General features: G+C 46.4%; 1 protein-coding gene across 1 annotated transcript in view; it reads right to left on the reverse strand.

Annotated features, from left to right (window-relative positions):
- LOC139757182 (uncharacterized) overlaps nucleotides 1-22,345 on the reverse strand; it is an 857,301-nt gene extending 834,956 nt beyond the window's left edge. The window contains exons 1-3 of the mRNA XM_071677314.1: nucleotides 22,095-22,345; nucleotides 21,234-21,762; nucleotides 16,619-17,705 (exon numbers count right to left, since the gene is read on the reverse strand). Coding sequence (XP_071533415.1) covers nucleotides 16,619-17,705; nucleotides 21,234-21,762; nucleotides 22,095-22,322 — 1,844 coding nt within the window. The 5' untranslated portion in view covers nucleotides 22,323-22,345. The remainder of the gene's footprint in view (nucleotides 1-16,618; nucleotides 17,706-21,233; nucleotides 21,763-22,094) is intronic.
- Nucleotides 22,346-23,113: the final 768 nt, after the last annotated feature.

A 23,113-nucleotide genomic window follows, 5' to 3' on the forward strand; every position in this document is an offset into this window, starting at 1 on the left:
GCACAGCTGCTGAACTGGACCAACCCAATGGAAAGCTTACATCTACCAATCACCTGCCCAGCATACATCAACCAATCACCTGCCTAGCTTGCGTCCACCAATCACCTGCGTAGCTTAGGTCCACCAATCACCTGCCTACCTTACGTCCACCAATCACCTGCGTAGCTTAGGTCCACCAATCACCAGCGTAGCTCACGTCCACCGACCACTTACTGGTTTACATCCACTAGACCAACAACCTCAGGTCAAACTCCAGTACTAGCAACCTATTCCTACATCCCTGTGCATAGCCAAATGCATCCCTAAACAGTCTACACAATCACATCTGTCCTCAAATTCAAACCATCTCAGCCTGACTTTCGAGCCACGAACCCCTTGGTAATGGTCAGAAAGTCTCTAGATGAACCATGAACCCCCCTGGTTCGCGGCCATCCCTTCTTTTTCGGCTCAGCATTGCATCCAACCCAGGTGCTCATCCTCCGCTCAGGGACGGCTCGATGTATGGGTACTTGGCTTAGGCTGGTGTGTGTGTGTGTGTGTCCATATACTATATACTATATAAGGTTAAGAGACGGGGAACACGAGTGTAATACTCCCCCCGAATACGCAAATATTAATCACATTGTAATCACACACACACACACACACACACACACACAACAAAGGCGGTACCAGAATAATGAGAGACGAGTAAAAGGGAAAAGCCTAGAAGCCTTAAATGTGTCAACCACAGAAGTAGGAAGAGGAGTTAGGAGTGACCTGGTCACAACCATTATGTTGTTAAACCAGGATGATGATGATGATGATAACAACAGTGGACAGTTTTTTGAGAGGCAGAGGGCCAGAACAACCAGAAGCCACAACACAAAGTTTTAGCAAGAAACTTGTTAGAAAAGATATATCCCAGTACTTCTTACAGTATAAGAGTGAGGGGTGAATGGGATAACTGAATGTCGAAACTGTAAATGTGAACAGCATGCCTAAGGTTAAAAAGATATAATACAGGAGGAGAAAAGGTCAAGAGATGGGGGCCCCTTCGACTTTAGAACTCGCCCCCCCACGAGTGTCGAACTCTCTCCCCCACGAGTGTAAAACTCGACCCCTCACGAGTGTCGAACTCTCTCTCCCCCAAGAGTGTACAACTCTTTCCCCTCATTGTCCAAACGAGTAATTACCACACACTGAACCACAAATACACCCGGACCTGTCCATGATAAAGGGGTGTTCCGTTTTCTGATGAAGGAGCTAAGTGGCGAGATGCCCACGGGTCATGCTCACACAGCTGAGGAAATCAAGATGAAATAACACGCTAATCATCACACGTCGGGTCGAGATACATATACCATCCGGCGCATTAGCACGGTACGACGCGTCGCTGCGATCGAACGGAAGATACGACACGTAGGGCTAACCGTAGGCGTCAGTTCTGGCCACAACGGGCGACGGAGAGGGACAAGCTTTGGGTAACATTGCGAAGAGCGTCGGTCACACTTCTGAGCACTTGCTATTGGCTGGGGGATTGGGGGGGAACGGAAGGTGTCCCCCCACCACCTTCCCCCCAAAGGTATATACTAACCGTCCACCCCCCACCCCCCCTTCCCCCCAGAGTGACTAGCTGGAGTGGATGGGGAAGACGTTCCCCCAAGGTTACCTCCTGTCTCCAGCACTGTTGGTGGATGTGGAGAAAAAGGGAAGGACGTATAACCCACTCCCTCCATCACAAGATGCGGTCCCCATGCATGATAAGTGAGGGCGAGCGCCGGGCAAGCAAAGTCCTCTCCCCAAACGAATCTCGATCATGATGCTAATCTCTCTCTCTCTCTCTCTCTCTCTCTCTCTCTCTCTCTCTCTCTCTCTTCCTACTTTCTTCTCCCTCCCTCCCTCCTCCCGCTCCAGCCTCCTCCCTTTCTCCTCATGCGTCCGTCCCTCACGCGTACGCCTGGACATGAGGTGGAGATAAGTCATCTCAATTATTTCCTCACAAAAATCGAAACTTTGCCAGACGAGTCTCGACGTGACGATCACTCCAGTTTTTTTCTCCCCCCAGAGATAAAAAGTAAATAACAATAATAAAAGTGATGGAAGTCCTAAATTAGATCATTTATGAGACGAAATTTATATGTCTGGCGTAAAAAGACAGAGGGAGAGAGAGAGAGAGAGAGAGAAAACATCTTTTCCCTTATGAGGTAGTTTGAGATTTTCGGAGCCACAGTTTTCGAGTGATTTGATTAGTTTAATTGCTTCGTACTCTTCCGCACCGTTCTGTACCGCTTCGCCCTCTGTTCCGTACCGTTTCGTACCGTCCTGGTGTCTTTGATGGCGATGGTACAGTTCCCCTGTACCGTATAATGCTCCTCACACAAGTTGTTCTTCAAGTCATGGAATTTTCTGTACTGTTTCGAAGCATTTTGATTATTCTTTCATACTGTTCTTTTCGTTTCGTGAGGTATTTGTCAACCTACAACGCTTCATAATGTGTCACAGAGTTTCACTGTTTCGTAAAGTTGCGTTACTACGCTCTATGTAGGTTGTAACGCTTCGTAACAACGGTTAGTTCAGTTATTTGCATCGTACACAGAATTTCGGGACGTTTCGTACCATTTCCGATCGCTTCGTTCACACCAGTTCGACACTTATATCTCAATTTATCTTTTGTACGTCCACTTTTCATTCCGTTTCGTTTTCTGTGTCCTTCATTTCGCTGTGCTTCATGTCCCCAGTTTCATAATGTTACAGAATCCAGTGTTCTATGTGCTATCTGACCCCCCCGTCTAACTCCTGTCTACATTGGAGCCTCCGTCTCCTCCTGTCTGCAATGACCATATCGGAAGTACTTCAAATTCCTTCGTAGAAGAAACGCTTAACTACCTGATAATAACAACACCCCCCACTCCTCCTCCAAACCACCCCTCCCCCCTCCATCCCTCCCTCCCTCCCTCCCTCCCTCCCTCCCCCTAGCTTCCTCACGGTGGAGGGCTCTGTGTCCGGCGCGGGTAAGAATAAGAATAGTCGGATCGATCAGTGGTGTTCCTTGATGCTGAGGGACTTGATGGGTTGAAGTGCCAGCGAGAGTGTCCGCAGATAGCATCTGGCTAGAGGACAGGCGCTGGCGCGGAAGAAGATGGTTCGGGGGAGAGAGAGAGAGAGAGAGAGAGAGAGAGAGAGAGAGAGAGAGAGAGAGAGAGAAACACTAGGCCGTCACTGAGGGTACAGTTTCCAAAAGCAAGTAAACACCGTGGTCACCTAACTTTTCTCTCGCACACAACATCCTCTTGTGTCTGCGTCTGCTCGTGGCAGCTGTGGCCTTGTGGTGGCACCCCCAGGGATCGAACCCCGACCTAAAGACGGTGGCTTTCATCGAGCGAGATAAAGTACTCGCTCGAAGTGTGGTTCACTGAAAGCTTAGGAAGGTGGTAAGGTCAGTGAGGTTGGTGGGAGGATGGCATGGGCCTCCTCAGCCGGCAGTGGTTGAGGTAATGTGCCCTACTACAAACACAGGAGCCAGTGTTGGACTTCATCTCCTTGAGACGTGGTACCACGTCTTCCAAGGTGGTGGTAAACCTCGGGGGGCCTGGGGGGGTCGTCCAAGATGAGATAAACCATCGGACCACAGTCGTCCAAGACCGTTAAAACCATGAGGCCCGGGTCGTGCAAGACCACGGGTCCATGTCGCCAAGGAAGGTGGTGAGCAGGAGGCCCACTAGCATTCTCGTCCCCATCAGGAAACACAGCTTCGTCAAGAGGACCCAAAGAAAACGAAGACGAGCTCCGGGGTCGACTTGATATGGAAGGTACCTCTCTCCAGCTTCCACGCTGACATTCTCCACTCCCAGATCTTCCAGCGACCTTCTTTTTACTAAGCAGGTACTTCATTTCCCGGTATTTCTTTCTTTCTTTCTTGTTTTTCCCCCGACTGGACTTTGACCTTCATCCAGATCCAAACTGGCATGACCTGTAACCCAGTTGTGTGTGTGACCTTCACCCAACCATACCTAAAAAATTTCCATCAGGCATTTACTTTTGCCCCAGCAATGCCTGGCCTCAGCCAACATATTCGACCTTTTCCAAGCACACGCAACCTTTCCTAGTCATGCTTCATGATCAGCAGGTATACCTGACCTTTCTTTCCCAGCCATATTTAACCTTTCCAGCATGTTGTTGTTCTTTTGTGCATCCGCCTATAGCATTCAATCGCCATATTTGACCTTTTTCAGTGTACTCGGCTATATGCAATGGTGCTGGAACATGTGCAGCCATATGTTAATTTCTTCAGCCATTTCAAGTATGTTGTAAGCAATTAACAAACCTTTTCCAATATAAATATATATATATATATATATATATATATATATATATATATATATATATATATATATATATATATATATATATATATATATAATATATATATTCTGAGCAAAATTTGTACCCTACCGCTCTGGATTTAACTTTTTTCTCCACACTTAACCTTTTCCAGTAATTACCAGATTTTCCAGGATTCGAACACCCGTCCCGGCAATAGCCAACCCTTTTCAACTATTGTCAACAATTTCCAGACATTTTCCAGCCATATTCAGCCTTGTCCAGGAGAGACTTACATGACTTTTCAGCCAGATTTTCGATGTCTTTTTTCTAAAATTTTCTCAATTCTTTCCCCAGCTACCAAAATAAAATTCCAAATCAAATCAATATCACCAACTCTATCTTCAAACCTTGTAGAAAAGAAGTTAAAATTCTTTATGTAATTACATCAACGCCACAATTTACAAATAGCTTTTTGCTAGCGCTAATTAAGGAGAGTAATAACACTACAGCTCCCGAAACTCTATACATTTCCTCAGAATATAATCAAACCTCTTGTAGCTCTCAGAAGCTTCTAAATGTTTAGAATTATAATAAATTAATCGACAAAATTAAATAAATGACAGTTCATGCGTGTATGGGAAGGGAAAGATAACAAAGAGACCTGGTGGTTCGTGATAAAGTTATCCATTGGAGGATAGTGTATGGGAAGGACAGTTAACAAGAACTGATGTGTCCATGAGAGGGGTACCTGCTGCAGGACAGTGTGTAGGAGAAGGACAGATAACAAGGAGTCCTAATGGTCCATGATGAGAGAACCTGCTTTTAAAGGACAGTGTCGAAGATGAGCAGGAAACAGAAGACCTGATGGTCCATGAGAGGGGTACATGCTACAGGACAGTGTGTTTGAGAAGGACAGATAACAAGGAGACCTGATGGTCCATGATGAGAGAACCTGCTAAAGGACGGTGTCGAAGATGGGCAGGAAACAGAAGACCTGATGGTCCACGACGAGGGGTACATGCTACAGGACAGTGTGTAGGAGAAGGACAGATAACAAGGAGACCTGATGGTCCATGATGAGAGAACCTGCTAAAGGACAGTGTCGAAGATGGGCAGGAAACAGAAGACCTGATGGTCGGATAACAAGGAGACCTGATGGTCCATGATGAGAGAACCTGCTAAAGGACGGTGTCGAAGATGGGCAGGAAACAGAAGACCTGATGGTCCACGACGAGGGAATAATGTATGGAAAGGAAGATGATTGGAGACCTGATCGTCCCTGACAAGGTTACCAGATGGAAGACTGCATAATAATGCAGTTGAGGAACGACAGTAAACCCACAGTCAACCTCAGAGGCGTCTGTAGTTTCCTTGACTCACACTGACCCCCCCGTGATGGAGAGGGACTTGGGCCAGACTCCCAGATGGAACGCCTATTCCCACATCAAGGATGCGAAACAACCTTAGCCATATAGGGAACGGTGCCTTAATCCCCTGACGAGGCTATGTCCCTCCGACCAACGTGGCTTACCGCAGGTGACGTCATGTTTCCGCCCACTGGGATAGTAAAGTACATGATTGGCGTCACGTATCACCCACAGGTGGTTAGGTTCAAGTAGGGTTCGTGGTGAGCACGGCGGGAGGATCTATTTCGTCACTGGGGTCGCCTGTAACACAGGGTGGGTTACCCTCGCCCTGTGAGTCGACCGTGTCACAAGAGTAACTAACCTTGCATGTGTGTGTGTGTGTGTGTGTGTGTGTGTGGTGGGAGGGAGGGTCGTTCGTCTCATGGGGTAGTTACCTTTGCGTTTGGGGTCGTTCGTGTCATGGGAGTGATTACCCTTGTCAGAGGGTCGTTATAAGTGTTATGGGGTGGTTTCCCTTCATGAAGGTCGTCGCGAGAGTAGTTAAGAGGTCGTTTTCCACTAGGTCTTCATCATTCTAAAGTTTCTCTAACTTTAACATATTCCTACAGTCTCTCCTCACTCCAGTGTCTCGTCACGCCCGTACAGTCTCCCCTCACCCCAGTGTCTCATCCCGCCCGTACAGTCTCCCCTCACCCCAGTGTCTCGTTACGCCCGTACAGTCTCCCCTCACCCCAGTGTGACATGCTCATACAGTCTCTCCTCTCCAAGTGTCTCACCATGGCCGTATCGTCTTCCCTCATCCAAATGTCTCTCCATGCCCGTACACTACACTCTCGCCTCACCCCTAGCGTCTCGCCATGCCCGTGCAGTCTCGCTCTCACCAATGTCTCACCGTATGCTCGCACGGTCTCTCCTCTCCCGCGTCTCGACTACTGTAACTCACCTTCGTTTCCTCTGTGTTGGCCTCTCCCTCGCCGTCATATCTCTACCCCATCCGCTCCGTCTGTTCGTTTCCTCTCATTCTTACCCACGTTTGGTCGCGTGTATGCGTGTGTGTCTCTCTTTCTCCGTTACGTAACGTAACTCTATATTCAATGCCGTCAGCAGACTCATCCGTATTTTGCTCCTGAGGTCAAAGGTCAGGGGCTAAGTTCAGGGAGTCAAACGGTTCGTGGTGGCCACGGAGGTTGGCCTCATGGCTCAATGTGTCGCGAGACAAAAACTCGCCAAAGAAAAGGTGCTGGTTACCCGGGTGTACTGTGTGACGATGCTTGTGGCGTACCATATGACTGGAGGACTTGTGTACCTCACGACTGGGACATAGCGTATGACTGGGGCATAACGTATGACTGAATGATCGTACGCTGCACGACTGGGAGGTGCCATATGACTGGTTGACTTCTGTACAGTAAGACTGAAAGCGCACCACTCGATAACTGGAGCAGACTACATGCCTAAATGACTTTAGCGTATGAAAGGAATGAGGATAAATAACCCAGCTTAAGTAAATTATTATCGAAGTCCACCACGCACTTCTCGTTGTCATGCATTTCTCTTGAGTTCACAGCGCGTTCTCTTGTATGCCTCCCAATCACACGCATTACTTCTCTTTCACTCCTTCACATTACTGGTTAACTTACCTCTGGAGATCCGGAGGGGATGGCGTGAGGTCGTCCTCCAAAGTAGCCTCCTCCTCGTCGTCCTCCTCCTCCTCCACCCCTTCTACGAGGTCCACATAGAACATCTTGCCGTGACGTCGCGAGTGCTGCTTCTACCAGCAGTGGACGAATTCCACTGATGTCAGTGTCGTCCGAGTGATGTTAGCAGCAGTTGGCAGTTCTATTCACATCTGAGTAAGTTCTGGTAGCGCCAGTGTGGTTCTACTGACATCAAAGGCAGTGGATTGACTGACGGAGTAGTAGTTCTGGAGAAGGGCGATGGTTCTTCTGGCAAAGTCGTGGTTCTACGGACTTCCGCGAGTCTAATGACGATGGATTAGTTCTCTGGACATCCGTGGTTCTGCTGCCGTCCGGAGTGTGATTCCAATGGAAAGCTCAGATGTTCAGCTGGTGTCGCGAGTCGGTTTGTGAAGACTGGGCGACTCTGCCGACGCTGATGTGGCTCTGCGAAATGGTGACGTTGCTGTACTGATGCATAAACTGCTTCTATGGACGTAGATAAAGGGTTCTTGATGGCGTTAGTGGGGCGTTCCTTTCGTAAGTGGAGGTACCACTAACGTTGCTATGGGGTTCTACTGTCGTAAGTAAGGGTTCCACTATCGTCGAACCTGGCGATCCTACCAACGACACGGTTGTTGTCCCAATTATTTTGATATAATATTCTCGTTGATTCTTCCTCACAGTCATACAAGTTTTCACTTCACATTTCCTTATTCATCTCTTCATTTCGTCTATTATTTCATTCACCAGTCAGCATTATCATTAACAATAAGTCTCGTTTACCCAGTTTCTCTATAAAAATAATTTGCGGTTCATATAGCTACCATTTTCCTCCAAAGCTGTCAAAGAAAAAATCTTTAAAAATTCAGACTTTTCAAGAACTATTTTTTCCGTTGTTGCTGGCTTTGTTCAAATCAAGCTTTGCAAATACACACACACACACACACACACACACACACACACACACACACACACACACACACACACACACACATTTATCAAGTCTATTCATAAGTCGTTTAATATTTACTGTGTAAGTGGGCCAGCACTATACCATGTTACCGTAGTCGCTCATGAAGTCTGTTCTTCATCAGGGTCGAAATAAATGATACAAGTAAAAATACTGGTGCTTTCTTATAAACACCAGTGCTTGCTGAAAAGCACTGTTGCCTTTTTTTAGGAGCACTGAAGCTTGCTTAAGACCACTGGTGCTGGCTGAAAAGCACTGTTGCCTTTCTTTAAGAGCAGTGAAGCTTGCTTAAGACCACTGGTGCTTGCTGAAAAGCACTGTTACCTTTCTTTAAGAGCAATGAAGCTTGCTTAAGACTACAGGTGCTTGCTGAAGAGCACTGTTGCCCCTTTTTTAAGAGCATTGAAGCTTGCTTAAGACTACAGGTGCTTGCTGAAGAGCACTGTTGCCCCTTTTTTAAGAGCATTGAAGCTTGCTTAAGACTACAGGTGCTTGCTGAAGAGCACTGTTGCCCCTTTTTTAAGAGCATTGAAGCTTGCTTAAGACTACTGGTGCTGGCTGAAGAGCATTGCTGCTAATTTTTTAGGAACATTGGTGCTCGCTTAAGAACATGAGCGCTTTTGTAAAGACATCATCTAAGAACATTGGTGCTTGCTTAAGAGGATTGTCAATTTCAATTTTACCAATGCCTTTAGCATAACTATTATGACCTTTATAATCACTAACATTATTTCGATTATAATTAGTATGGTCTGGTTACTACAATAATTATCATTACTATCATTATCCTTAGCATTATCATTATGATATTATATTATTATCATTATTATTGTCATTATCATTATTACTATTATTATTACTATTATTATTATTATTATTATCATTATTATTATTATTATTATTATCATTATTATTATTATTATCAACATCATTAGTATCATTACTACTACTACTACTACCATCATAATCTTAATAATTACTATTATTATCATCATTATTATCATCAGTTAATAAATTACATCCATATCAATAATCCTGGGAGCCATACGACCATGACACTGGCTACCCTAACGCTGTTCCCCTTATCAGCCGATGATAAGGTGGGCTCAGACCCCGTGCTATTCTGAGGCTACACTCAGATGTATTATGATGGTCGTATGTTAGTGATATAACATGATGATTCTCACTCGCCATTCCCATGACATATTCTAACACTTGTTTCTCTACATACCTTTATTCTTGTTTAACTACTTTCTATGGTATCTATCTATCTATCTATCTATCTATCTATCTATCTATCTATCTATCTATATATATATATATATATATATATATATATATATATATATATATATATATATATATATATATCCCAGAGCAATCTCATCTGTATAACCTTGGCACTAAACTTTTTTGCCACAGCACGAAACCCTTCCCGTCCACACTACTGCATACCCAACTACCAACCCTTCATACTTCAACAACCTACACTCACGGATCCCACATCCTCCAATGACACAACAACAAAACACATATGCACACAAAAATTGTACTGACAAGCGACGAACAACCGCTCCTCTCAGCCCTGACTTAAACACAGCCCCCACCAGATCACATCTGAAACAACACTCCCCAGGAATGTAACAGTTATACTTTTTCTTTTTTTCCATCTGCGTTCTAGACACCATCCATCTCTCCAGCATTACACTGCGTCAACATATCTCGAGACCCGTTATGCCCAGGGCGGCAACTTCCACACTCAACACTTGTTGTTCAGTTGGCCTACGTTCACCCCCACAATGACACACACACATCACCAAACTTTCCGACTTGTGGTTCCGTCCGGTGAACACGGGATCTTAAAGCTGATGGAATCCCACAGATGAGACACCTGGGACAGAAAAGTAATATATATATATATATATATATATATATATATATATATATATATATATATATATATATATATATATAATTCCGTTAACTATACCACCCTGGGACCCCATTTATGGGACCCCTGCAGCTTCAACGCTGCTCTCCAATCAGGAACAGGGATACGATAAACTCCTCCAGCTTTCTTTTCCCGAGAGAAAACTATGAAGGAAAAAAAAAAAACACATCACAATAACAAATGAATCCCCAGAGTAGTAAAACGATCCAGTCGATGCTCGCGACCGCAACAGAGGGGAAACCTCAGACACGGAGAGGAAATAGGAGTATTGCCAGTCAGTCTTTGGGGCCACGAAGAATCACTCGTGATAACTGGCCCTGTATCTCCGGTGAGGCGAGACAAGATAAGGTGGAACAATGGCAATCCCAAAAACTCCCGGGGATAGATGTGATACGGCGAGGGTATATCATACACGCACTCGTGTCGCACAGAGCATTAAGCCCAGCCGTTGGTGTGTACTTGGACGAGATCGGGGACTCCTTCGTCAGCACTTAATCAACCATACGACGGGTTATCAGCGACCCTATACTTGGACCAGATCGGGGACTCCTTCGTCAGCACTTAATCAACCATATGACGGGTTATCAGCGACCCTATACTTGGACGAGATCGGGTACTCCTTCGTCAGCACTTAATCAACCATATGACGGGTTATCAGCGACCCTATACTTGGACCAGATCGGGGACTCCTTCGTCTGCACTTAATCAACCATACGATAGGTTATTAGCGACCCTAGTCAAAGTGATGGTCCTTTTGAACCATCATGTCCAGTCCCTGACATCTCCAACGGAGGGCGTGCCTCCTCATCGCCACGGGAGCAGCGACTGTCATGCGCGTCAGCAGTGACACGAGAGTAGAAAATCTTCAGAGAGAATATGAGTCAGGGAACCTCCAGACCACAGGCTGAGGAAGGGGTGGTGATGATGATGACATGACACCGACCCGGATCATCCAGGATACATCTATCACACGACTGTCAAGGTAGATAGTGAGGCACAGAGCCTCGGTCATCATGACGTGTGTATATACGCATGAGACTACAGTGGCAGACGGACACACACACACACACACACACACACACACACACATGGGTACCACGGCGGGTATGTGGCAGACTGAGACGCACACTAAGCTGGTGTGGAGGGAAAGTGACAAGAGGATGGAGGGGGGCCTTCTCTCTCTCTCTCTCTCTCTCTCTCTCTCTCTCTCTCTCTCTCTCTCTCTCTGACCCTTATTCTCCTAGACCCTCTTCACTCTCCCGCCAACGCTGTTTCTCCTCACTCTCCCAAGTCCCCTTTCTTCTCCCTGTACACCTCTCCTCTCACTCTCTCAAACCATAACTTATTCTACCCCCACACTCCTCCATGGGGCTCGGCCTCCCCCCACGCCTTCCCCTCCCCAAGCGAAGCAACAGGTGGGTGTGTGTGTGTGTGTGGCTGCCTAAGGGAGAGAGAGAGAGAGAGAGAGAGAGAGAGAGAGAGAGAGAGAGAGAGAGAGAGAGAGAGAGAGAGAGAGACAAAACCGGTGAGGGAAACAAAACCCATCCTCAGCAACCCTGACCTGAAACTCTCCCTGGCGGTACCCCCTAACCTGAAAACCTCCCTGTGGCACCTTCATATGACACCCTTACAAGACATCTTCCATTACACCCCACCCTCTTCCATGAGCACTCACGTGTCATGAATTGTGTCAAGAAGACTGATTAAAGGTGCCAGGGGATACTGTAGACCTGTATCAAAAGATGATGTCAAGGAATGGTGCCAAGGGGAGAGTGTCATGTAATGGTGCCAAGGGGAGGGTGTCATGTAATGGTGCCAAGGGGAGGGAGTCATGCAATGGTGTCAGAGTGTCGGGAGATGTCATATAGAGAGTCATCCAGGGTGGGTGACAGGGTAGGGTGTCGAGTGACAGTGCAAGGGCGTGGTGTCACACGCTGTGCCAGGGGAAGCAAAGGTGCTGGTGGACGGAGACAGGGAAGGGTGCCATGGTATAATCTCTGGGGGAGATGCTATGGTATAATCTCTGGGGAGGGTGCTAGAGAACAATATCTGGGGAGGGTGCCAGAGAACAATATCTGGGGAGGGTGCCTGAGGAAAATATCTAGGGAGGGTGCCAGAGAATAATACATGGGGAGGATGTCAGAGGACAATATCTGGGGGAGGGGTGCCAGAGGACAATATCTGGGGGAGGGGTGCCAGAGAACAATATCTGGGGCAGGTATCAGAGAACAATACCTGGTAAGGGTGTCAAGGGACACTATCTGGGGACTGTACCAGCGGACAATATCAGGGAACGGTGCTACAGAACAGTATCTGGGGTGACTGCCAGAGAAAAATAACTGGGGAGAGCACCAAAGATGTGCCCAGAGAAGCCAGCAATGTACAACACTCACTAATCTTATCCATAAATGGCACTCAGCTAAGGACTTGCTACGGAGAGAAGAAACAAAAAAATTGTCCCCCAACTTCTCTCCTTCTGACGCAGGGCGCGTGCATACCTGCGAACAAGCGTAGCGTACGACGTCGATCACTTCATCTTAACAACCATTACCTCATCATCCATTTACCCTAAATCACCCATCACCCTTTGAGTCACCTCATCACCCACTGCAACCCCGTCCCCATCACCTCAACGCTTCAGCCATTACCCCCATCCCAATTACCCCCCCATGGATTAACATCTGTTCACCTTTGTGCAGACAGTTTGAACAATAGTCCCTCATTGTTGAGCCTTCACTGCTTTTGAACTTAGGTCCAGTACTACAAACACGAGAGATCAAACAAATGTAATGACAGCCATTTCAGAGAGTCCATTTCATGAAGAGCGAAATGTCCTTATCTTTTTTTTTTTATCTTCAAATCCTTATCTCACAAGATATATATATATATAATACTGAAGCCGCTTCAGAATTAGGGGGGGGAAATGCTTACGAAGGTAAATATTATGTAAATCAGTTCGGTAATACGATTATGGAAGAGAGAATCGGGTTTGTACACGCACACACACACACACACACAAGGGGGAAGCTTGGTGGGAGCGCGTAGGACACTGCTCCACCTAAGCCGGACGGAACGGCACTGGTGACTGCCAGGACTGGGACCGGTGGACCCGCCTACGCTCCAGCCAGCCTCACTACCATTCATGCCCGTTTTCTGTTGTTAGAATAATCTAATCTCCCAATTTCTGAACTCGTGATCATCAACTACTCCGATATACACATTACCTTAGACATATTTAGTATGCCGTTCTTCTAAATTAGGTAAGGTTAGGTTCGATTTAGTTTTTTTTAATGTTAGCCGAGATGGAATGGGCGGATGAGGTACCCATATTATCAACTAACACCCCTACGGATGGATGAACAGCTGGGTTGACTGTGGACCGACTGCCGCAACCAGGATTCGAGCCTGTGCGCACGAACCTGGGCGGCCCGTGAATGAGTCACGGTCAAGAATGCTAACCGATACACCAAAGGAAGTTTTATTCCAATGTAACCAAGTTAAACCTAACCTAACCTAACCAAGCTAAACCTAACAACCTAACCTAACCCAACCTAATCGATTCTCAGAGGCTATCGCTAAATTTCTTTTCGCACTAAATCGCTATACATAGCACTGAATGCTTATATGACGTTATTAATTTGGCAGGCACTACTGACTGTCCAATAGACCTACTGAATATCTAAACCCGGAGTTCGTCTCCCTATGTCCTCAGTCTCAACTCCTCCATTTAATATCAACACCAGCAGAAGTCTATGTTTTCCAAGTACTTCACAAAGTCTATTTTTTTCAAGTATTTCACATTGTCTTCCGTGGGCTCACTTAACACTGTCTCTTCAATAACAGCAGCACTGACTGTGGATCATAATACGTTAAACGAGGTTATTCAATTGTTACTTGAGATTATTCTACGACCCATCACCATCTAAACGGGCCATGTGATCAATAGCCCCAACGTCCAACATTTCTTCTCCATGTTTGGGAATTCTCTGCTTCCTTGGTGTTATCTTTAACAAATTCTTACCATAAGACACGAAGATCAAAGAACATGAGACTCGAGTGTAGTTGAGTGGCTCATTTTTTATCAAACACGAAAATATATATGCAGGAAAACATCTATTGACCTCTTTTGACTAAACTGTAAGCCACAGCTTCACAATCAGACCAGCATGTGAAGCCACGGGTAGTTCGGAGGTAGTAATAGCTATACCTATAGTGAGAGTGTATGTGGTCTGAATTATTATCTTTTTTACCTAGTATGTGTCAAAAGATTTTTCATCGACGGCATTAAATCATTTTTCTACGATCAGTCGCTCTAACAAATATTGAAATTTGCGTTTTGGACCTTCTTTCTTCAGTCATTCCTTCGTTACTTCAACAAGAAAATATATTACTCAACATTTGAAAACGATAATCATTATGTCATAGTTACCCCCTCTTAAAAACTCTCTAATGTAAGTACGTGACAGAAAACGATAGGGTTCTATTTTTCTAGGGGATACCTATCTTTTCATCATTACCCTCGATTCATTTTCTATGGCGATGACATGAAGACAGCATTGAAACTGTCAATTACTGCTATATGCCGATGGTATCAAGAAAAGATGTAACTGATACTGAATCAAGGTTGAGTAAATAAATCACTAAATATCAGTTACTGGTTTGGTTATTATCAATTTCCCTCTGCTTCTGTCGTAGACGGTCTATATTCTTTACCTCAAAGCAAAATATTTCAGTATATCTCCAACTCTGAACACACAGAGCGGTCGTGCATTCATAAAGGATAAATCAACAGAAAAAAAATGCCTTAGAGCAGATACTAAGCAGTGTGTACTTGGAGAAGATAGCTAGATTATGTGAACATTTATGTTAATATAATGAAAATCGCTTTATTTGGCCTTAGTCCAGTAATATGGTGATCATATACGTGTATAATGATCCCTGGGGACAGGAGAGAAAGAATACTTCCCACGTATTCCCTGCGTGTCGTAAAAGGCGACTAGAAGGGGAGGGAGCGAGAGGCTGGAAATCCTCCCCTCCAGTTTTTTGCTTTTCCGAAAGAAGGAAGAGAGAAGGGAGCCAAGTGAGGGTTTTCACTCTCACGCTCAGTCCTCTGTTCTTGACGCTAACTCGCTAACGCTGGAAACGGCGAATATGTACGGAAAAAAAAAATAATAATGATACAGCTGTTTGGTAAACAGACACGAGCATATCTTGAAAAGGCAGTCCTGACTTGCGCCCACTTTGAAGTGAACTGGAGGCCCGTGGACGGAAAGCATAGACCGGCTGAAAAAGAACTACAGTCACCATACGCACTGTAAGTGGAAAAATCCCCCTTTGAACAGCTACAGCTGCAGATCCGGCTAGATACATCGCTAGGCTGGGTTCACAGGTGGCAAATAAATTCTAATACCAGTAATCGCACACTCTCACGTACTGGTTATACGAATAAGAAGCCATGCCAGTTATTCTCGTGTAATATAACGAGGAGGAAAAGCATGTGTGTGTGTGTGTGTGTGTGTGTGTGTGTGTGTGTGTGTGTGTAATGCTTTCTGATGATGTGGGGTATTCAGTTCCGGGAAGCAATGTAATAAAAATAGAATTCTAGGAGTCAGAGATAAGGCATCAAACATAAGTCTACGAATCTAATCCTCAATGTTTACAGTTCACTGGTGCGTCTCCGTCATCAATAGCAAGTTCAGTCTGGCTCACCCTACAGTGCATCGGCGGGCTATCACGATGATTCGGACTGAGAAGCAAATCTTGTCACTAGACGACTCAAATTTGCTTAGCATAGACCACAGGTGAAGGGCTAACTTAATACGTGTATTCAAAAGTGTCAAAGGGTTTTATCATCTCGTACTGAAAACGCAACTTAACGCTGGGTTTGTTTGATATCACTCTCAATACTGAAGACAAACTCGTGGATAAACGCTGCACTTCGAATGAGACGAATGAGAAGACCTTCAACGTGACTGTTAACATGTGGATTGTTCTACCAGGTCGACGTGTTGAGAGCAACTCCTTGGGTATAGTTAAGAACAGACTTTACAAAATATTTCGTTTCCAGTTCACAACTGACACATCATTTACGACTCTTACCGCGCCGGTACTTCTGATCTCTTCCACTACACATACAGCCTCAGATCAGAATACAGAGAAGAGCAGACAAGCCAAAGGAAGGAGGCTCAAAAAGCCAGATTTATGCCACAACCTGCCCACTGCTTTGGATACGTCAAGGTCCACGACAAAAGAAGATAAACCATCAAAATCCCTTGAGAGAAAAGGACCAGAGGTGAACCAGATGCAATGATTATATGATATGGGTAAGGGCCATAATTTTACATACCTGGTACAACGTACTCGGTGAGGATTCCTGTCGAAATTCGGGAGTTTTGTGCTCGAGACGAGCGACGAGTCACAGCTGACGGCGCGGCTGCGACGTCCGCGCAGAGTGGCGTACACTTGACCCAGCCGCACCTCTGGAAGGCGCAATTTTCGGGACCAGGTTCCTCGGTGGGACGAGGCCACAGCAGGCAGCGTGTTCTGATGGTGAGGGCAACCCCTGGCTACCTCGAGCTGACCTAAGTCTACCGTAACCGCCGTCAGCGGTGCCCGGCGCTTGGGCCGCAGAGACAGAGAAGAAGCGGAAAGGGCGCGTCCTATGGCCGCCAGACCTCGTAAAGTGGTCCACTTGCGTCGCACGGGGTGCGAGGCATGACCCACCGTCAGCAGGTCTCCCTGGGAGCGTGAGGAAGAGCGCCCCAGCGAGAGGTGTTTGGGTTGGAAGAGGCTGGTCTGGGAGCGGGTCAGGGGGATGTGGTCTGGGTGCAAGAGGCTGGTCTGGGAGCGGGCGATAGGGCGATGGTCCTGGTGAAATAGGCTGGTCTGGGAGCGGGCGATAGGGCGATGATCCTGGTGAAATAGGCTGGTCTGGGAGCGGGCGATAGGGCGATGGTCCTGGTGAAATAGGCTAGTCTGGGAGCGGGCGATAGGGCGATGATCTTGGTGAAATAGGCTGGTCTGGGAGCGGGCGATAGGGCGATGGTCCTGGTGAAAGAGGCTGGTCTGGGAGCGGGCGATAGGGTGATGCTCCGAGTGAAGGAGGCTGGTCTGGGAGCGGGCCAGGCGGGAGGCGTGAGGGAGGCTCTTAGTGCCCTGCAACCAGAGGGCTTGGTTAGCCGGGTTGAACTGCTGCTGCTGCTGCTGCTGCTGAGGTCTAACCGTGCCCCGGGGGTTGTTGTTGCTGCTGCTGGTGCTGTTGTTGTGACTACTACTAACCCGGATGTTGTTGTTACTGGAGACAAGATTATTGTTGTTGGGGCTATTGTTGTTATTGTTGTTGTTGGCTAGGTTCTGAGCAGCTAGATGTCTCTCAACCAGCACCAGCAGGTCGCCTAAGGAGCCGCTCAGGGGGCCTGAATCCAACGGACTCTCTGGAACAAGAGAAGACTGTCACTTTACTCAGTACTACCAGGTTATTCCTTCTGGTGTGCCTGGCGTCTCACGCCCTGACAACCAAGTACATTACAGAACTAATGTCCCTACATATTCCTATGAAGTCCCCCCTACCATACGGTGTGGAGATGGTCAGGAAGGGATGTGTGAAGATTCACCAAAGTATATGGAAGAGATGTTGTTCCATAGGAAGGACAGGTAATTGGAGACCTAATAACCCATGACGAGATATCTGCCGGAATACCTGAATTCCAAATCTATCTGAAATAATCAAACAGTAAAGCAGCCTCATCCCCATCCATCGCTCCTTCTGGCTCAACAGCCGATAGGTGAATGGTTAAGAAGGAGCACAATGTACGACACAGAGGCTTAACTGCTATGGACATTCTACAGAAAGGTGTGAACGGGATTCATAATTTCTAGTTCTGTTAACAAAAAGGGAAATACCCTGAAGAAAAGTCGTCTAAAACATAAGCAAAAAAAAGTATTTACGTTGACTGAAAATTCACAATAAGATTTTCCTCCATGAACAAATTTATTTACTGATAAAGATCATCACTCAAGTATTTGTTTACCTTTGATATCCGGGTACCGACTGCAATCGTGGCGACAACATATTCTTAGCTCTTGACTCCAATGTTCTACAACTCTGAAGCTAAAATGAACTGCGTACGTTAGCGTTATTTTCCTTCCTTCAATTCATAACATTTCTTATCATTCAATCTATCGTTGACTCTATCTACTCTATGGAAGTGTAGTCTCAAAATCATTCTGAGCGCCGTTGACCAACGCAAGCAAGTGACACGGACGCAAAATTTGACCAATAGATGTCGAAGAAGGAAATAAAAAAAAGAGGAATATTTCTGAAGTTACTTTAAAGAGTTCGAAACATAATTTGCTTTCAGTTTATGAAGAGAAAGAAGGCTTTATATCCACTCGTACCTAGCAGTAAAGTCATCGGATTAAATGGAAGAGATTCTTTGATGAAAAATGAGTTGGATATCTCTGGATATATCCTAAGCATCCATAGTACTTCAGGCTATTTCCAAGAACTAGATCCCTATGTGTCTCCGCCATCAGCTAGAGCATGTAATAGACTAGGCAACCCCCCTGCGTCACATGAGCACTGTGTGGTCGTTTGTAACTTAATGGTGACGAGTCGTTGTGATGTCTGCTTCTTTCCCTACACCACTAAGTTCTAGAGCTTTTCATCATCTCAAGTCTTCCTTAAGGATAAGACCTGGCCTCAATGAAAAGGCTAGTTTTCTACCTTTTTTTTTTTCTATAGAAGCTTCGATACTCGTATCTCCTTTGTTTTGCATTACTTTACTTTTATCATATCTCCGTGTAAGGCCGGGTCTCAGTAACGTCTTCTGTTCGCGTCAGACACCTTGAATATATACAAATAGAAAAAATCAGCTTTAAGTTTTAAGCTTCGTGTGTTGGACGGTCGAATTCGAGTCCGAGAAAATTATGTTCGCTGTCTACATTTCAGTGATGAGTCTTCTGTTGCCAGGTTACAAAAGGACAAAGATTACGCAGTACAGCATTAGTTAGCAAGATGATTCTTGAACAGTATTAGGTTGTTGACGATGTGCAAAACCTTCCTTCATAAGAAAAAGGGTCGGATTGTTGCTGTTAAGGAAAGACAGAGGTGGTGTGGGGTGTGGTTCAAGAGTTCGCAAGCTTGATGGTGTAAGAAAAGAAACAGACATCACAATGGCACATCCTTGAGCTGTCAACGGTTATACAGTAAACAGAGAGACTTGCCCAGTGTTACGTGGTCTAGTTAAATGTCTTTTGAACTGTTTTTAGGCACTGGTGACTTGGGTATGGTCAACGGAGTTGACTGCATTCAAATCTTCTTTTTTCCCCCTCATTACCACCATAAAAAGAACAAGCTTTGCATTATCCTATATCAACCATTAGCCATTGATTGATATAAAAGTTCACTTGCACAAGAACGTGGTATATGTTCAAGAACCTACCGAACACAATTTTTGCCTGGGGTAGGGCCTGGAGTGTAGCACGAGAGAGAGAGAGAGAGAGAGAGAAGAGAGAGAGAGAGAGAGAGAGAGAGAGAGAGAGAGAGAGAGAGAGAGAGAGAGAGAGAGAGAGCTACAGTACCTACAAGCAGACGAGTAACAGAGTCTCTCCTTGGGACCCCATGAGCCAGACAGTCTCAATGGGTTCATTACCAATGTCTGCGAAGGCAGGCACAGCTTCCGGCACCACCACACAACCCTCTTGTTTGTTCGAGCCATGTCTGGCGCGTAGGTCTGACTCCTTCCCCTTCCCCTCACACAATCTGGTGCCTTAAGGTCACCTTATGACTTTGTGTGAGACGTCCTGCGGTGAAGTCATCTTTCAACCACACCTGAAGCTTTTGCTTCACATGACGTCTTTTCGAAGGTTTTTCTCGTCTTCGTTTGACCTAATCGTTCAACGTATCTCTCATGGTCGTCACAATCACGCAGTAATACTCTTCTGAACGAGAAAGCAAAAGAATCTAATCTTTTTCTTCCTCGCACTGGAAACCGACCAGGGAGTTCACTGCTCTCCCGGGTCTATTAGAGCGGGTATCCGGACACGGACCAAGAAACACTACAATTCCAGGCAGTGAACCAGTCTTTCCCAACTGGCGGTGGTACACGGACCACCACAGGGACACAAGAGCTATTCAGCCCTCACATTTCATTCAAAACATACTGAAGAAATGTTTGTCTGACCTTCACCGGGTTAGGCAAATGCATCATCTTCACGATGGTAAAATGACCTTTGACCTGACCTTGATGGACTTGACCCTGGTCAGAGAGCAAGCGGTTCGGGCATGTCTACGATATTTTGAGTGGGAGGACCTTGAAGCGTAGAACACTTGCGGCTTATCTGGCAGCTGTAGTGCAGGTGTTGGCTTCACTTGCGACATCTGTTATCATTCTTAATGATCGTAAAACAGATTAACAGTTACGACCCAGACGCATAACCGTGAAACGGATCCGAAAGAATCCAGGGTCGACTATGACCGCAAAAATTGAGCTACGCCTGTGAGACAGAACCACAGGCTATGGAACTGGCTGTGTGAACTAGGCTAATGGCTGTGACATAGACAAGGAACCCTTAAAACAGACCAATTACTATGAAATAGATCCATAACTGATAAACATACCTAAGAATAACAGAGTCCTACCTACCACTCTGTATGCCCATTTTGCCTGCCAAGTCTGTCTAAATCTGTTGGTCTCACTTGCTACTCAGTTATACACTCCGAACTCCCAGTCAGTCTAAAAGACCTGCCAGTCGCACATGTTAGTCTGTTGGATAGTCTCACCTGCCAGTCTGTTAGACAGTTCAGTGATCTCACCTGCCGGGCTAATAGAAACTCCCAGCTGCCACTCTTTTGGATGCTCACTTCCAAGTCTCGTGGACAGTCAAGCTACCAGTCAGTCGGTCACCCAGTCACATCTGTCAATCTCGCACAGTTTTCATGGTGTGCTCTATGTACGTACCTGGACCGAGGGTGAAGCGGTCCTCCCAAGAGCAGAAAGGTTCCTTGGCGAACTCACAGCCGAAGGAAGACCTTCGGGCCCTGTAAGCCTCGGAGGCGGTAAGAAAGTTCTTCTTGAGAGTGATGGACTCGTCCTTGCGGAGCCTTGGCTGAGCGTCGTGGGGCAAGGCTTCGTGCTTGAGCCCCTGTGGGTTCCTGTGAAAGCTTGGGCTCCCCTTTGCTTCGCCGGGTTCATCTTGGGGGGCCGTGGTCACCCTGAACCTGAAAGTTGGAGTCTCTGCCTTATTGTGGAAGTGAGCCGCCTGTAGCTTGCGTCGCGGAGACTCCGTTTGGGTGTTGGGTCGCCCCTGCCGGTGTACAGGTTCTACCTGCAAGCTCAGGTGCTCCTTTCTGTTCTTCTTGCTGCCGCAGCCCTCGCCACAGGAGGGTCGCTGTAGCTCGACCCGCGGCAGGCGTGGCTGGAGGTCGTCCAGAGCCTCCAGGTCGCATGCGGCAGTTCTCACGATGCGCCGTTCGGCAGGAGACCGCGGCTGTGGAAGATATGCATATTTAGCACAACCACATCATCACGTTCACCTTGTGTCACTTCTTTCATTCACTACCATTGCTCTCCTCCCATATGAACCGTCCCGTCCTGTCACCACCGAACATCAGACATTTACGTTTTGGACAATCATAACCTTAATGAGCTCTCTCTATATCTCTATCTCCCTATCATGTCCCATATTCATCCCTCCTCTTGATTTTGTTCTCAACACCCCGAGCCTCAGACCTGACCTATAAGGATCATCTGAAAGGTCATCTTCACAACAGAATCTCGTCGAAGATACTCATAAGTACTCATAGTCTCTATGGTCCTCACCTTCGAATCGTCGTCCTCGAGGGGAACGCCTCCCACCGTTACTCCTCCTTCAGGAAACGTGATGTCATCCTCCAAGTCCTGGGAGTCGCTGGGAGGCAGCGGGGCTCGGCGAGGACCCAAGTTTCGCGCCAGCATCGTCAAGGTCGAGGACGATGACCTGGAGGGCGAGGACGACGAAGACGAGGACGAGGACGACGAGGCAGAGTGAGGCAGGTCTTCCTTCTTCATGACCGCTCCACAGTTATCCGCCTCAGGCACTGTGAGGGAGAGAGGGAGATGGGGGGTCAGTACCGGGAGTAGGAAGCATTGTGCAGGAGAGGGAGAATGGGAACCGAAAGGCGAAGAACACAAACTAAAAAAAAAAAAGGAAATAATGGGATCAAGAAGGAGAAGAATACAAACAAAAATGGAGGGGAAAAAACACGGACTAAAAGGAGAGACGGAGAGTCAAGTATGGAGTGGAACGCAAACACAGATATTGGGTATGATATATAATGGCCTGTAGAGTAATGCATACGATGACAGAAGTGTGGTAATTCAACCCATGTCAGTAGGTGTCACTCTGGATGATAGATCAACATGGAAGGAACACATCTGTGCTAACATCAAGCCATCACACCCATCGTCTCTTACTATATCAAGCAGACAATCAAGACAAACTCCCTGTTAACTGAACTCCAAGACCATATACACAACCTTCAAATTTAATCATTAATTCATCTATGCCTCCCCTGCCTGGTCTTCGTCCCTTGCTAACACACACAACTGGAGCTAAGTGAGAGAAAAAAAAAAAAAAAGGTGCAGAAAAGAAGCATCCAACATTGTCCTTGATCCGTGTTACACCACCTCCCGTCCCTCCCCATCTATCACCTGGATTTCAACTGACACGTCGAAAATAAGTTATCGCACCAAATTCGGTACCGTCGCTTAGCGTCATCTGAGATCCCTCGCCCCAGGTTGTAATACAGCTTGTATACATCGCTACAATAACAACCCCATCCCAACCATCTTTATATATA

The sequence above is a fragment of the Panulirus ornatus genome, chromosome 25 (assembly GCF_036320965.1).
Source record: "Panulirus ornatus isolate Po-2019 chromosome 25, ASM3632096v1, whole genome shotgun sequence".
NCBI classification, from domain to species: domain Eukaryota; kingdom Metazoa; phylum Arthropoda; class Malacostraca; order Decapoda; family Palinuridae; genus Panulirus; species Panulirus ornatus.